This window comes from Hippocampus bargibanti, linkage group LG19, assembly GCF_051943395.1.
Source record: "Hippocampus bargibanti isolate YZ-2025 linkage group LG19, ASM5194339v1, whole genome shotgun sequence".
In the NCBI taxonomy this organism is placed as follows: Eukaryota; Metazoa; Chordata; class Actinopteri; order Syngnathiformes; family Syngnathidae; genus Hippocampus; species Hippocampus bargibanti.
The window spans coordinates 8,381,009-8,397,452 of NC_142752.1; the positions used below are offsets into that span (position 1 = coordinate 8,381,009).

Below are 16,444 nucleotides of genomic sequence, written 5' to 3' on the forward strand. Positions count from 1 at the left end.
CTATTTAATATTGTCAAATTTTCATCATATAACGGTATAAAATCTTTTGACTAATTTCATCGCGATATATTGGCCTTTTAATTGTTTTCTTCTCGCAAACCGCACACTCTTGCGTTTTATTTGAAAGGTCTGCGTTCATGTTATTGGTCTCCTTTTCCGTTTTTTTTTTAAACTGGTTAAACATGTCTCGATGACTGTGTTGCTTTTATAGTCGTCTTTTAATTGTTTTCTTCTCGCAAACCGCACACTCTTGCGTTTTATTTGAAAGGTCTGCGTTCATGTTATTGGTCTCCTTTTCCGTTTTTTTTTTAAACTGGTTAAACATGTCTCGATGACTGTGTTGCTTTTATAGTCGTCCGCGGAGTGCGTAAACCAGTTTCGTTCCCAATCAAAAGACTGACTCCACTGCAGGGAGTTTGCGTAATTCCTCACTGGCATTAAACTTGACAAAAATAGTCGCTATCAAGACTAAGAGTGCACCTGAACGAAGTCATTCTAAGATATGTGTTTTATGAAACGCCATCAATGCAACAACCGAACGATCAGGAATAGCTTTTGTGTATGTATCCATTACGGAAGTGAAAGTATGTACGTAGTTTGTTTTGTTGTTGCTACATTTCACAGGGCACGGCTTTTTTGCCACGATCCTGATTTTTGTAAATGTTTTGCACTGTTGTTTGATGGAATTACAAGATACTTGGGCTGTCATGTTAAAAAAATAAAAACTTGAAATGACCTCAAAGTTCTCTAAATACAGCTGCAAGAAAAAGTGTACACTGTACACTACCAGTAGCAGATCAGATCTGCACAACGGCCAGAAGAAGATCTGGACCATTCCTCTTCAACACTACTCTTACAGTTCAGCCATGTTCTTGGGATGCTGATGTAAATCACTCTCTTGAAGTCATGGTACAGTATTTCCATCGAGTTGAGGTCAAGAGTTTGACTAGGGCAATCCAGAAGGCCTATTTTCCTCACGTTGAAGCACTGCTGTTATTGATTTACATCTGTGCTTTGGATGATTATCCTGTTGCATCATCCATCTTCAGTTATCAGAATCAGAAAACCTTTAATCGTCCCACAATGGGGAAATTTGCAGTCCACAGCAGCAATTTGAAAGAGGATGGAGTGGGCGAAGGGAATGAAAGGATAAAAAAACCAAGATATTCTAAGCATAGTAAAAATGTCCGACTGAGATGGACACTGTAAATGTATATTTATATGTGTCTTATTAATTTCATTTTCTCTTCATCCACAAAACACCACTCAGAAATATCATTTTTGTTAATTTGTAAGATTAAACGTTTTTTAATCACAAGTACCACCGGAATATATTTTTTATGCATGCATTATTTTAAATGTGTATAAATACTGTGTATTGTTCTGTGGGTTAACATTGTATTAGTGTCATGATATGCACTTTGCATTTTTCTGGAAATAAATATTTGTGTACATCTTTATCGGAGTTTATGTTTGCAGAGTCCAGTTCTGTCGAGAAGCTTCCGGACCCTTGACAAGATGGGGTTAAATACATTTTAAAAATGATTCAATGGTGTTTATTTGTAGTCAGAAAGTGGTTGCATCCATATTTCACATTTAAAAGGAGAACAACTGGAACAAAAAAACATTTTAGTGTGAATTCAATAATCAACAGAAATCAAAATCTTCACTATTTCTTCGCTGTTTGCATTAGGTAAGCCTTGATGTTTTCCAGGAGACACGCAAACTTGCTCCAGGAAAAAAATAGGCATCCCGTTCCTGTTTACTTTAGTGTGCACATTGAACGCGCTGGCAGTAATGCGCACCGGAGCGTACTATAATTCATCTTATGCTCATCTTTGTGCACTCGCCTTGTCCAATGTTATTGCCGTGAGTTGGAGAAGGAGACTTTCCAGCTGCATAATCGTGTTGCATTAAAAAAAAAGCTGAAGAACGCTCATCAATATGCCATTACACAGGTTTATACAGAAGTAGTACAAGTAGTAGTAGAAATGAGTGGCATGTTATGCGAAAGGTGTAAAGGTGTTGTTTGTATCCATAATTGTTGAACCCCAAGGATAGTCAAGTTACAAAAGCAAGTCACAGTAAATCAAACAGTACGGTAATGTCCATTTTGGGCAAACCCGAAGATGAGAGTCCAAAAGGTACCTGATGCATCTTGCCTTCTACGACATGTCTTTGTCTGACGTGCAGAGAGGTTTCTGCTCTCCCCCCGGGCAGAACGGAATTTTGAGAATCAACGGCAGTGATGACAGACACCCGGTGATTCCAAAGGGGAGGTTGTAAATTTCATCCGTTTCTAAGCTGCCAGAAGCTTCCGGGTGTGCTTCGGCCGTGACGAACAGTCCGCGCTCACTTTTGGTACCTGTATCACACAAGAACTCTTTTGTATAAACTGCGAGTAGATAGCTGGGGATAATTTAGCCTTAAACCTACCAGGAATTGTGTTGTCCAGGAAGAACCCCAGGAAACCCCCGACAAACATCTGAGTGGTAAAAAGGATCTGCAACACTGCATCCACTTCACTTAAGCCTATGGAAACAATGTATCCAGGTATTTTCATAGGTTTATTTGCACAATGACTATGAATGTGTCCATGGAAATGTGGCTCCCCACAAAACCCAACACATTTGAAAATCAGCAGACTGATAAATAAGATTCATACCCGTGACAAGGACATTTGGATTCTTGGTGATCCAGTTGGGAATGACAAGCCCAGAAAACAATGAGAAACCAAACACAAAGATGTTCCTGGAGGAATTCATATCTGTTGACTTAAAAAAAAAGAGAGAGAAAGAAAAAAAACTGTAAAGTTATGACTTCTGGAAAAGAAATAGTCACTCCGGATCACCTGTAGGTTCGAGATTCCGGTCGCAGTGATGACCCCAAACATGATCAGGAACATTCCTCCAATCACAGGGTTGGGGATGGTGGAGAAAATGGCTCCGATTTTACCCAGGATCCCCATTAGTATCATCACGACTCCGCTAAGCAGAATTACCATTCGACTTCCCACCTGTGCCACAGACACATAATCAGAAATCATTTATTCATATGAAGTCATGTATTTTAGTGCACTGTTAATCAGATAATTTGAAGGTGCTACCCTTAAAACTTAAAATGATAAAGCGTTCCCTTTCAAACCTTGGTGATGCCCAGGGCAGCCACATTTTCACTGAACGAGGTGGTGCCGTTACCGGTGCCAAAGGCCCCCGCCAACAAGCTGCCAATCCCTTCCATGCCGATTCCCCGATTGATGGCGTGCTTGGGCGGAGGCGGCGCCCCTGAGAGCTTGGCGCACGCATGGTAGTCGCCCACAGACTCGGCCATGGAGCAAACTATTCCCGCCATCATGCCAATAATGCCTGCCAGGTTCACTGCCGGGGTACCCCACTGCCCTGTGGGAAAAGGTGATTTTTGATCAGGGAGGAAAAGGTTTCTTCAGCCGTTATCGGGACTTCTTTGAAGATGTCGGATGTTTCGATCAGAAAATTAACAGAGTCAGAGAACTAAAGTTCACTGAAGAAAGAAACCAAAAATCCTGAAGAAACAAAAAGGAGAGGAGTAGCAGTACCTTATATTGCAAAGGGTCCTATGGCAACACAAAATGTCTACCTATTTCAAACCTATAAATACCTTAAGATAAAAAAATAGTACAACCAAAAGATAGGCCGCCAAATGAAAAACAATATGTTAAGGCCATTATCTAACACTAAGTAATGTACAGTGATCCCTCAGTTTTCTTAATTGGTTCCCAGAAAGTGTGTGTAATGGGAAAAGTTCGTCTGCCAAATGTTTATTTCCAATAAGAAACCATTAAAAATGAGACTAATCCGTTCCCAGGTCCCCATAAAACATAATTTTATACTAAATAAGCCTTAAAGCTACATAAAATATACCTTATTTTATGTATGAGTGTGCTATTGTACTGTAATTAAAGAAATAAACAGTAATGTATAATAAAGTTGTTTTATTTACCTTTGTGATGGTCGTTGATGTAGTTGCCTCTTGATGATATGATGATAGTGAAGTTGACGTGCTTTCTCGGCGATAATATATATATATATATATATATATATATATATATATATATATATATATATATATATATATATATATATATATATATATATATATATATATATATAAAATACCCTCACGCACTGTCCCCTGCGAGCACTGTCCCCTGCGAGCTGTTTTTCATTAATCCAAATCAACACGTTTTTCAACCTCTTCTATTGCCTGAGACCGTTGCTTAGACAACACAGAAACACCCTGAGCCACACATCACAATGGTCGACTTAGCATACTGATACTAGGACGCTAAGTCACACAAACGCACAGCTTGTTCATATTTCTCGATGATCTTCTTCTGCTCGACCGTAATTTTCTTTTGTGTCCTCTTCGGCTTAACACTAGCCTGCGGTGGGATCTTTTTCGGTCCCATAATAGCAACAGTACTCCAAATGCCCAAAAAAAGATTTGGCGGGGACAATGCTAGTGGGCCTTAATCTGCAGCACCTCTGCACCTAAAAGCAAGCAACCATTCATTTGACGACAGTGTAACCAGAGCCAGGGATAGAACAATAGAAGTAATGAGATTGGCTTCAAGGAGTGGTCAACTGCTCCCCCAAACTTAGAGCAGGGACCTATCAGAGCAGGGGTATGGCACGGCAACCTTTGTCCATTTGGGATATAGGGCCAGGGTTACCAGCACAACTTTAGTTCAATGACGAAGCTCTTTGGATGAGGAGCGAAATGTCCGACGCCTTCAAAGAAGTACAGATAACGGCTGAAGAAATATTTTCCTCGATGGACCACTCCCGAGAGCCTACTCAGATGCATTCTTGATAAGGGGTTCTACAATTGGGGTCAGGGGTATGGGAGGCATAGCATGGACCTAAAATTTCTAGTCTATTCTATTCTATTTCTGAACCAAATCAATGCGTGGATCATAACACTTACCCGGATAAGGCAGGACAAACCAGGAAGCCTGAGTGACCACATCCCCCTTCACGTCAGTCCGGGCCTGGTGTCCGTATTGGTTCGGATCATATGGTAGCACGTCGTAGATGGTGAGCAGATGGCACACTAACCAGGAAACCGCAATGCCTAGTAGAATCTAATCAACATCAATTTTTAGAATCACACGCCAACCGTCACAGAGAATTTTTAGGACCTACAGGCATCATCTGGAAAATGTAGAACTTTTTGGTGTGCAGCTTTCTGGCCTTGCTGTATGCAGGAATGGGTATCTGGATGAGTCGCAAATACTGGGAGAACAGGATGATCAAGACTGCAGTCCTGTACATTTTAGACAAAAAACGTTGCTACTGCTTTACCGGTGGTGTTTGCAAACCTTTTGGGTCTGGGGACTCCACAACACACACACAGAGACATTTCACTTCAAGTCACGCACATGGCTGAGATCCCCCAGTGGCTGCCTGCCCTGGCACCAGCCGCATCGAACATGGACAGACCGATGAGCGAGATGGTGGGCGCGATAGTGAGAGGGCCGATGAAGCGCATCAGGAAGCCGATGAGCCCAGAGAATCCCACTACGATCTGCAGAACGGAGGCCACCATGATGGAGCCCTGGAGCTGGGATGGGAGGATAGAACCTGATGTCATTCCATCAATTCTAACCACGTTTGAGTCGGCTTACTGTTTTCAGTCGGGTCTGCCACACTTCGATGAAGACGGGCGAGGATGTGTTCACTAGGGTCGCGTTTTTGGTCCAAGAGGGACACTGGAATTCGGGTATGGACAACATGGCCAATGCTGGGGTGAGTAAGGCGAACGTGCCCCCCTGCAGGATGGGAAGCCTAACAAGAACAGGAACCAATGGTGACACTATGATTGGCTAGTCACTAGTCAATCATAGTGTCACTAGCCGCGAGTGACAAGAGCATACCAGCCAGAGTTAGCACACTGTTTCTGTAGCGAGTTGCATAAGCTTAATTGAGGTTTTGGAAGGAGGAGAAGAAATGGACTTGGTTGCAGATTTACTTAAAGCCATTTTCAAGACAGACTTTTCAAAAAAAAAAATCGACATCATTAAGAAAGGTTGGTCAGAGCTGTCTGCCGAAGCTACCAAAATGCCAAATAAGATAAATAATAAACCTTGAATAATTTAATGACAATGCAGTAAAGTCTCGTTATATCGATATTCTCGGGAGTCGGAAAAAATATCGATATAGCCGATTCTGCGGCATGTAAATTTTCTCCTTGCGTTCATAGAAATAGTATCGTAATAAGCAGTACTATCGATATAACCGATATCGATATAACGAGACTTTACTGTATTTCTTTCTTCACAACTCAGTTCCTAGCTAACGCTACCCTCAAGTGGTCTTGTAGTACTGAGAATCACACCACACATTTTACATTCACAGCTGTGGATTGATTCAGACCTATCACTACTGAAGGCCCAGGGGTGATATGCACGGCACGCAACAGATTTTTATCATGATCCATGTGTTACAGTCCTTATGTCAGCATGCTCTCACCTAATGCCAAAGGTGACCTGCATCATGGTGCACAGCCCCGAAACAAAGAAAAGTGTGTTGATCAGGTGACTCTGGGTCAAACTGTCATGCTGCAAACACAGGCTGTCCGCCAAGATCAGCGGGATGGCGATGTTGCTGCCAAATGCTGTCAGGTAATGCTGTGGAGCCAAAAAAAGCCTGGTAAATTGGACAGGGACTTTGCACACCAATTTTTTTGCGATACACATGGAAATCACCTGAAATGCCAAGAAGATGAGCAAGTACCAGGGCGGAGTCTGGGTCACACTGTAAACTGTCATACTGTTGTTACGATCTACTTCACCACTGTTTTCACCGATGAAAGGCTTGAGGGGCTCTGCCGCCCTGGGTTGTACTTTGTCTTCTTCCATCTAAATGTGTAAACGCACAAAAAAGAGACATAAAAAAACCAATAAGCCTCCCCCCTAAGGCTTAAACAGGTATACTTTAGAAGGTCCTTAAGCTTGACATTAAAACGTATTGCATGATAATTATACAGTTAATGTTTCGGGGAAAGAGAGAAAGATGGCTTCCAATGCCTATTCATAACATTAGATTTATTTAAAAGTAATTCAATGAACAAGTGTAAGATGAGTATTTTACGATGCGTGCGTGATATCTATGAGCTAATTCAGCCGATTATAATGTTGTCTCGCATATTGTTTGTGGAAGCTAATGATTACCTCATAGATTCATTGTTTTCTCGGTAAAATATGCCGTCTTTTTCGTGGTAGGTTTTTATGGAGTTCACCAAAACATGAACGGTCACTTTGAGTCTTTATTTTGCACGTATCAAAAAACTATAGAAATAACAAATTGATGTTGGTGTTAATTTTTTTTACATTTTTGCATGTTAGGACTGCTATGAGGGTGTTTTAGAACTTGTGTGGCACACTGTCAAGCTCAGACTAACTTTTAAACTACAAATGGTGAAAGTCGCTTCCAAACCAGTTATGCATATCAGCTACTATGTCCAACCTGTTAGCTAAAAGCTAAAATGTAATAATTAACTAGCTGAATTAAGAAATAATATTAGTTTTTCAAAACGTTTTGACAGAACAATAGTGTGACATTTTGATTGAAAATACACAAAGAATAACAAAGTAAAATGTACTCGAAATTCAGCCCAGTCATTGGTCCCAATCGAGTAATATAATTGTTCTAAACAACAAGGTTAACCCTCGAAATAAAGGTCAACAAATTCATTGAGCATCAACATCAAGGGTTCGGCAGGATTTATTTGACACCTGTCACCTAAGGCCAAACACGATCGTAAATAACCGAATTGTAACTTGCTGACCTTTCACCTTTGTGAACAACATTTATTGTTAATGTCACATTTAACAAAAAGGTGACAAAATAGAGGAAAGAGTAAAGGGCCTTCAGCTGTTAATTGACCTTTAATTGACAAAAACATGCACGTATAAAGGTGTTGTGATTTTGTTTGCTTTTATTCTTCTTGGCATTCATTATTCATGCCAAAAAGGTTTTGACTTGATGGTACTTATGCTCCACCATTTTCTTACCTCCCCTAAGCGCTTATTAAGAAAAAGTACTTCACTCTTTTTCTCGTTCTACCTCACTTAATGCTCTTACACAGTATGTATATGAAAATACATACATTTGGCCGATGAACTCCCTGTACCTGCGGTGCAAATGCTTCGTGCACACTTGCACACACACGCGTGCACGTTCATCGTTAACATCAAACTTCAGTTTCACACGCATGAATAAAATCTTGGAATTCACATAAAATATGAACTACATTTCTATTCAATGGCTTTTTCTATCCTTGAATACAACTTTTCAACAAAACAATCAAATTTGATTTTGATCCACTTTACAGGTACCTTTCCTATATTTTTCTCCTAAAAACATTTCTCAAAACTTTTTACTGATAGGTTCGCTTCTGGCACACTCCCGTGAAAGCGAATTTGAGCAGTGCACTCCAAAGACATACAACTTAGATCATATTTGAATCTGAATCTGGATTTGCCTACCCAAAGAAACTCCAGGCATTGGGAAGAGCTTTCATCCCCTTGTGTAAATGATCCTGAGACAGCAGAGGAAGGAGAAAAGGAAAATGGAGACGGTTTAGCATTGCGGCTCATCTTGATGGGGTTTGGGTTTGTAGCTATGAACTCTACAACTGTAGTTGCATTGTTGGTTTCATGACGGTTGGCAAGCGACGTTTGTTATTGCTGGCAGCTAATGATTGAAAGGACTGAATCCCTTTCAAATGTTTGTTTTTCTAGGTCCAAGTTTCAGTCATCACATTTGCATCACGTGGCGAGTGTAGGCAACAAAGAGCATAGAATACTGTTCAAGACAGTGAATAATTGTATTTGGAGACAAAAAACTGCTATGCCAAAAAATGTTTAGAATGGCTGTTATGGAAAGCATGGCTGTCAAAATTCTACCATTGCAACACAGTAACATACATGTTAAGTCTCAACATTAGGTCGGGAGACTCTTGATTTTGACCCCAATACTCACAATAATTTGTAAGGTGAAACCAAAGAAAATGTAAAAAACTAGACATTTTTATACTAAGCGAATGGAAAATAAAAATGAAAGAATTTTTGCGTTTTATTTACTTATAATTTACACATTTGTAACACTCACATTATTTGTAACACGCATCACAGTATGAAAATCTCCCGATTTATGATTTCTGAAACTTAACATGTATGCAGTAACTTAGTAACGAGAGCATTTTGCGGTATAAGTCAGAGGTCCAAAAATGGTGGCAAGTGGCTATTGACTTTTGAACACAAATTAAGTTGGCTGACATTGGTTAATTATGAACAGCCACATAAATACCACATAATAAAAGAATAAGCGCACTCAATGGTGGAATAAGATTCGGAACAATTTGTCTTTATCTCACATATTTATAGATTATATAGTGATACCTCAGCTCACGAACTTAATTGGTTCCCATAAAGTGTATGTAAGGCGAAAAGTTCATCTACCGAACATTTATTTCCCATAAGAAACCATTAAAAATTTGAATAATCCGTTCCCAGGTCCCCATAAAACATTAATTTTCTATGAAATAGGCCTTAAAACTACACAAAATATACCATATTTTACATATAATAAATGTGCTATTGGATTGTAATTAAAGAAACAAACTGTACTATATTACAAAGTCGTTTTATTTGGCTTTGTGATGGTCATTGATGTAGTTGCCTCTAGATGATATCCGAGTGAAGTCGCCATGCTTTCTCGGCAATAATACCCTCACTCGCACTGTCCCATTCTAGCTGCTTTTCGTTAATCCAAATCAACAGAAGTTTTTCAATCTCTTCTATTGCCTGAGAACCTTGCTTAGAAAACACAGAAACACCATTAGCCACACGCAGCAATGGTCGACTTAGCATACTGGTAGTGGGACGCTAAGTCACACAAACGCACACCTCGTTCATGTTTTTCGATGACTTTCTTCTGCTCGACCGTAATTTTCTTTTGCGTCCTCTACAGCTTAACACTACCCTGTGGTGGGGTCTTTTTCGGTCCCATAATAGCAAATGTTCTTTACTGGAAAAAGAACCACGTCTGCACTCAAAGAAAGTGGGTGTGGAAAACTAGTCCGCCAGCCACCGTGGTGCTGTGTTGTTTGGTTCGTTCGCCAAAAACTAGCTCGTTAGCCAAGACTATATGCTTGCGAATTTAATGTTCGTGAGGTGAAAAGTTCATGAGCTAAAGCGTTTGTAAGCCCAGGTATCACTGTATGTATAGATTTTTTGGCGGGGGGCTGTTTATCAAGCTGACGGCACAAAATAAACGCAGAAGCATTAATAACAACAACAAAAAACATCCTGCAGCAGTCGGCTCTGGTAAATAACTATTACAGTGCACGTCGTGTTCTATCTGTGGCCTGTGTACTTTATAACAAATAATAAAATGTGATTTAGCGTAATGCTTCTTGCTGCCCCCCTCCCCCCATTCCCCTTTTCTGTAATATAAAAAAGGCCAGGGAGTATCATCACAGGGCGTCACATATGAGCGCACACTGTTGATGAGAATGTGGCAGGCATGGATGATTGAATGCCGCTGGCTGCAGCACCCCCCTCATGCCCCTTTTATCCTTCGCCTCTTCATTCTGCTGAAGGCCATCCCACGACTGACATGCATGAGTCTTCTAACAAACATGGACATCGGCTCACCCCAACAGCCCCGTGAGATGCAGCGTTGATGTCTTAGGTGTCTGGACAAGATGGAATACGTGTGTGGTTTACATGTAAGAGGTCGCTTGATGAATAATGTGTTTTGATAGCGTTTATATACCAGTTTATAGTGTCAAAAACAAAGCAATCTATAAATAAGCATGTAAGCATCAGACCCACGGGTGACCCATAAGACACTCTAAAGCAGACATGCTCGTCTGAAGCCCCGTTCCGCATTGCCAGACTGTTCCAGGCACTCTCCGTGATGTGCATGTACTCGTGGCAACAACGAGGCGCTCAAAAGCCACCATAACAGCAGACACGCTCGTCACATTCATCAGGCTTTGTCACGCCTTTTGTCATTCATTTATAAAGTTAAATGCCATGTCATAAAAGCAAAATAAAATTATAATAAAACATATAATTAAATCCATAAAACATAACTACTCACTTTTGGATGATGTCCACAGGCGCATTTGTCATCTAACCTAGTGGGCATAATAATTGACCTCAAAGAACGCCTTTTTTCTTCATCTATGAAATGGACAGAATAAATCATAAAAAGTAACTTTTGAATAGCTTTTTTACAATGATACCGGTATAGTGTATCTGTTCAGTTAGCTGAAAATGTATCTTTCTCCTGCATGGTCAACTCACATGGGGGAGGATATTGTTGTGCTGAAAGAGAGTCAGCCTGCATGTCATGAATTACGTTACTGTACCGTTGCGTTATGTGACGAAAAGTCAAAATTAATGATTGACAGGGAGGCTAACAGTTGGTTTACAATCACCGGACACTTGAGTAGGTACACCGGTGACTGCAAATGTGAGAGCTGTTTTGAATCTTATGAGATAGCCAATTTCAAGCCCCACAGGTGCTTAAACCGTATATCCCCCCCTGCCCCCCCACACACACGGACAGGTTAAACTAAGTCCAAAACAAACCATAATGGGCTCGTAAGACAAGACCCGGTGACGACAATAAAGGCACATGAGGAAACAAACCCAAATATATTCTAAACAAAAACAGTTTTATATTGTCTCTGATTGCATTATTACAGGCTAAATGTGTCCTTAAAGATGCATAAAAAAATAAAAGTGAAGAACGACACATTTAACTTAATGCATGCAATTATTCCAGTTTGAAGAGTATCACTACCCGGAACCGAACTCAAAACGAAGGTCTGGTAATGAAGTTTGTAGGGTGTGTGATTGCCAATAGTTGCCATGCCCCTGGGCGCCTCGCGGCATTAAGCCCCCACCCGCCGACAGCTATCCTGTTCCTCTTAATAATGTTTAAACCATCACCTGTGAGATGTCTTATTTTGTCCACAGGAGAAGAAAGAAAAAAAAAAGAAAACAAGTTGTTGCTGCTTCGCCTTGCAGGTCTAATGAGTCATGACATGAGCATCCCCTCCTACGCTCCTTTCCTCCCCCACTCTGAGCGCCTTTATATTAGAGGTTATGCTCCCCCTTCCCGCAAAAGCATCCCTCCCGCCTTAGTGGGAGGCTCGCCGGATCTCACAAGATGACTCGGATTCCTCTGTTTCTGCTACTTGGATTCGCTTTTCTTATAGGTGAGTTCAGCACCATGGACAGTGGCACTCAGCACTTTTGCATTACACCATTATTTGATTTTCCTTGCGTTTTTCTTTTTTTCTTTTTGGGTAACGCCAGGCATATTTGTCTCTCAAACAGTGAATCAAGCACTTCCAGTGGAGAAGGATATCCAAAGAGAAGATGTGGTAAGTCACTGTATTATGTTGCATTAACATGTATGAATATGACACGGTATGTTGTGCAGTGCTGTATTCTACATGCAATCACCCAATAAACGCAGGATAAGCACATGGGAATGCAACCATACATGCATACAATCATTAGGTGCACCTCTCCATCCATGAAGGGTGACATCTCTTACTCCGTACAATACAGTAATGAATATAAAATACAAAATATATCGTGAAAGTGTGCCATGCACAAAGTTTAAGGGGAAAAAAGTAAAATAAACAAAATTACTCACCCTTAGATGAAGAACAGCCCAGGGACAAATTGCTGTGTGTCCCCAGGAGTCTTGTTTGTCCTACTTTTTTTCAAGAAAACATTATCATTATCAAGTCAGTTAAATTTTTGATAAAGTGAAAAAAAACATTTGTTATTTTGAAATATTGATAGAAAATGGATACAAAAACTCATTTGGCAGCATACACAAGGCTTATTTCTTAATCAGGTGACAAGATGTTTGGCGGAGGTTCTGTCCAAAGCACTCACCCATCCGAGCGCTCAATTGGACGAAGAATGCAAGGAGATTTTCCAAGAAGGTTTGTGCTATGTTACAGTTAGTTCAGCAGAAAGAATGGCAAACACTCCATGATCCATTTTGTCCTTTTGCAGGAATTAAACATGGTCCGCTGGACAAGAAGAGCAAAGAGGCAACCCATGAAGAGCAGGCTAAAGATCACCCACAAGACATCCAAGAACTTCAGAGCTCAGTAGAGTCAAATCGGCGAAGCGTGAAGAGTGAACCTAATTTGGAATACTGGAGTCTGGAGAAAACACACCAAGTAGGAAATGGCGAGGATGAAGAAGAGAAACGGGAGAAGAGAAGCAGCTGGGGGCCAGGACAGTTCCACCAGAAGAAGCCCAAACGTGACAAGGAACCTTTGGAAGGAGAGTCTAAAGAGGAGGAGGGTGATGAAGAACGCAGCCAGGAGTCCTGGGATTTGAGTCGTAGGAGCGGAGATGACAAAAAGGAGCTGGACGAGGTTATTTGGAAGCCCTCAGAACAATACCACCCCCAACACAAGCTCAGCAAGCGTGGAGATGATGAGGAGGACTATGAGCGCAGTCAGGAGTCGTGGGGGTTTGATGACGAGAAGAACAAGAGAGAATGGAGGCCTTGGAGTTACCGCCACAGTGGACATAAGAGAGATGAGGAACCAGATGAGGAACGCAGTCAGGAATCCTGGGATTTTGACACCGGAAGGGATAAGAAGGAGACCAGGAAGATATCACCAGGAACATATCACCAAAGGAGATACAAACGTGACGAGGAACTGTCAGAGGAACAAGATGAGGAACGCAGCCAGGAGTCATGGGGGCTCGATGATGTAAGGGACAAGAGGGAATGGAGGGTTGGCCGACACCACCAGAGGAGACCGAAGAGGGATGAGGAAATCTCAGAGGATCTGGATGGGCAACGCAGTCAGGAATCCTGGGATTTTGACAGCGGGAGGGATAAGAAGGACTGGAGACCAGGTAGATACCACCAGAGGAGACATAAGCGAGACGAAGAACTCTCAGAGGATCCGGATGAGGAGCGCAGTCAGGAATCTTGGGATTTTGACACCGACAGATACAAGAGAGACTGGAGGCCGGGTAGATATCACCAGAGGAGACATAAGCGAGACGAAGAACTTTCAGAAGATCCGGATGAGGAGCGCAGTCAGGAATCTTGGGATTTTGACGTGGACAGATACAAGAGAGACTGGAGACCAGGTAGATACCACCAGAGGAGACACAAGCGAGATGAAGAACTCTCAGAGGATCCGGATGAGGAGCGCAGCCAGGAATCTTGGGATTTTGACAACGATAGATACAAGAGAGACTGGAGACCAGGTAGATACCACCAGAGGAGACACAAGCGAGATGAAGAACTCTCAGAGGATCCGGATGAGGAGCGCAGCCAGGAATCTTGGGATTTTGACAACGATAGATACAAGAGAGACTGGAGACCAGGTAGATACCAGCAGAGGAGACACAAGCGAGATGAAGAACTCTCAGAGGATCCGGATGAGGAACGTAGCCAGGAATATTGGGATTTTGACACCGACAGATACAAAAGGGACTGGAGACCTGGGAGATACCACCAGAGGAGACACAGGCGAGATGAGGAACTCCCAGAAGAAGCTCGAAAGGGAGCCCAAGAAGAACCTGATGACGAACGTAGCCAGGAATCTTGGGACTTTGACAGGGAGAAGAAGTTCAGGGGGCCTTGGGTATTGTACAAGAACAAGCCAAAGCGTGATGAAGAACTCCCAGAGGAAAAATGGGAGTACTCAGACGGAGAACGCAGTCAGGAGGATTGGAGCTTTGACAAGAGACACAACGAAGATGATGACAAAAATTCTGAAAAGCACATTTGGAAGCCATTGCATCGGTACAGCCACAAAAACAAAGATGAAGACCTGAGTGACAATTCAGAAAATCCAGAGGATAGGAGCAAAATTCTGAGGTATTTACTTCTTTGGACAGATTACAGACAAAGTCTTCAGAAAGTGGAAACATGACATCCTGGTCTTACTCGGGGTGGTTGTTTTTGCAGTTATCTGGCAGAGAAAAGAAACCCGTGGATCTACAAAGGCTACTACCATCCTGCCTGGTTCAAAAAGACTCAAGAAGACCATGCTGCCCCAAACAAGGTAGACCAGATGTTCACGATCAAGTTCAATTCCAAATGTCAAGCATCCACTTTTGAACGCGGTTCTGACTTGTGAATGAGTGCAGATGGATGAGGCGGCTAAGCTGCTGAGTCACAAAATCGACCAACTCGCTGACCGAGAGGAATCACAAGGCGCCATGCATCCGAGGGCACTCACGCCGCAAGAGGTTCGTCAATTTATATTTTTCTAAAATTCACCTCATCTCCAAATAAAAATAAACGGATAAAATCTGACGGGATTTGTTAATATCAGCAGAAGATAACATGATGTTCTATGGGTAAGCTATTTTCCATCTCGTGCTCGCTGACCCAACTAAAGCCGCAGAGCACATCCAGTCGGTTCTTCACAAACATACTCAGGGAGAAGGCGGCCGGGGGAGAAAGGGTAACTCATTATGGAAATGTACATTCCACACACAGACATGCCGAGCACTTGCCGAATGAGTGCACAACTTGGCCTCCAACGAATGACAATGCTAATATTCCCCCAGCAGAATTTTGGCACAGCGAAGCTGCCTGCATTTTTTATTTATTTCCTCCTACCCCAACAATTTGCTTTTCCTTCAATGGTGGACAGCAGTTTGTTTTTTTACCAGCCATCTATTTTGGTTTGAAGCCAATCTTATAAAATCAAATTCCAGGGATGCTCCCCCGTAAAAAAATTGTTGTATTGCTAATCTGATTGCTATTGAATCAGAATTTGTATATATTGACCAAACATCTTGTGTGATGAAGGCCCTAGTCTGAAGAGACTGGTAAGCACTCAGCACTTGCAGAAATTTATAGATGCAATAACTTTGCTCTGCTTCAAACTATACATCTTTTTTGCAGGAGAAAGAACTGGAAAACCTAGCGGGAATGGAAGAGGAGATGAAAAAAATTGCTGCCAAGTTGCATGATAACGAATGAGCTGTGCTTTTAAGGTATACACGGAAAACAAAATGCTGTTTGTTTCGTCTGCAAAGCTTTAAAAAAAAAACACTAAAATCCTAATTATGAAGCCGTGCTTGAAAAATGAATCAATGACCTTATTGTTGTATTTGTGCTATTTTGATCAGACATCCTAAAAGTGTGCATGGGAATGTTTTTTGATGTTTATAGATAGAAAGTGTCCAATATTAACTGATGTCATTGTCTTTTCAAGTGTTTGTGTTCAATAAAAGGATTATTCTGGGAGTTTATTTTAAATCATGTACCGTCATGTCACGACTCCTTTACTTACAAAAATTATTACTTGTAATTATTGTGATGTTGTTAGATGAAAAAAGAGCTGTGTGTGTATATTTTTAAGACTGCATGCTAAC

At 41.5% G+C, this 16,444-nt stretch overlaps 2 protein-coding genes across 3 annotated transcripts; one reads left to right on the forward strand and one right to left on the reverse strand.

Annotated features, from left to right (window-relative positions):
* Positions 1-134: 134 nt before the first annotated feature.
* Positions 135-8,715, reverse strand: LOC148883886 (solute carrier family 23 member 1-like). Of its 2 annotated transcripts, none has more exons than XM_089021770.1 (12): positions 8,528-8,715; positions 6,746-6,898; positions 6,510-6,667; positions 5,666-5,825; positions 5,420-5,601; positions 5,184-5,235; positions 4,966-5,122; positions 3,145-3,398; positions 2,852-3,016; positions 2,666-2,774; positions 2,437-2,532; positions 135-2,365 (listed from the first exon to the last, which is right to left on the reverse strand). In XM_089021770.1, the coding sequence occupies exons 1-12, from the start codon at positions 8,636-8,638 to the stop codon at positions 2,166-2,168; spliced, it is 1,797 nt and encodes a 598-aa protein (XP_088877896.1). In that variant the 5' UTR covers positions 8,639-8,715; the 3' UTR covers positions 135-2,165. The 2 variants fall into 2 exon arrangements, with proteins under 2 accessions (XP_088877896.1, XP_088877895.1); XM_089021769.1 differs by having other exon boundaries at positions 137-2,365; positions 5,184-5,304.
* Positions 8,716-12,171: 3,456 nt separating this feature from the next.
* On the forward strand, positions 12,172-16,444 carry chgb (chromogranin B). Its single transcript, XM_089022195.1, has 7 exons — positions 12,172-12,276; positions 12,398-12,444; positions 12,930-13,020; positions 13,094-14,933; positions 15,024-15,120; positions 15,206-15,307; positions 15,972-16,444. Exons 1-7 carry the CDS (start codon positions 12,228-12,230, stop codon positions 16,047-16,049), a joined length of 2,304 nt encoding a protein of 767 aa, XP_088878321.1. The 5' UTR covers positions 12,172-12,227; the 3' UTR covers positions 16,050-16,444.

Bases quoted from the DNA above. Each gene is read 5' to 3' on its own strand.
- LOC148883886 (XM_089021769.1), bottom strand. From the start codon at position 8,638: ATGAGCCGCAATGCTAAACCGTCTCCATTTTCCTTTTCTCCTTCCTCT. The intron at 6,668-6,745 runs GTGATTTCCATG...TTGGCTCCACAG, and splicing joins TCATCTTCTTGGCATTTCAG to CATTACCTGACAGCATTTGG. The intron at 5,123-5,183 runs GTAGGTCCTAAA...GATGTTGATTAG, and splicing joins ACATTTTCCAGATGATGCCT to ATTCTACTAGGCATTGCGGT.
- chgb (XM_089022195.1), top strand. From the start codon at position 12,228: ATGACTCGGATTCCTCTGTTTCTGCTACTTGGATTCGCTTTTCTTATA. The intron at 13,021-13,093 runs GTTTGTGCTATG...GTCCTTTTGCAG, and splicing joins CAAGGAGATTTTCCAAGAAG to GAATTAAACATGGTCCGCTG. The intron at 15,308-15,971 runs GTTCGTCAATTT...TCTTTTTTGCAG, and splicing joins GGGCACTCACGCCGCAAGAG to GAGAAAGAACTGGAAAACCT.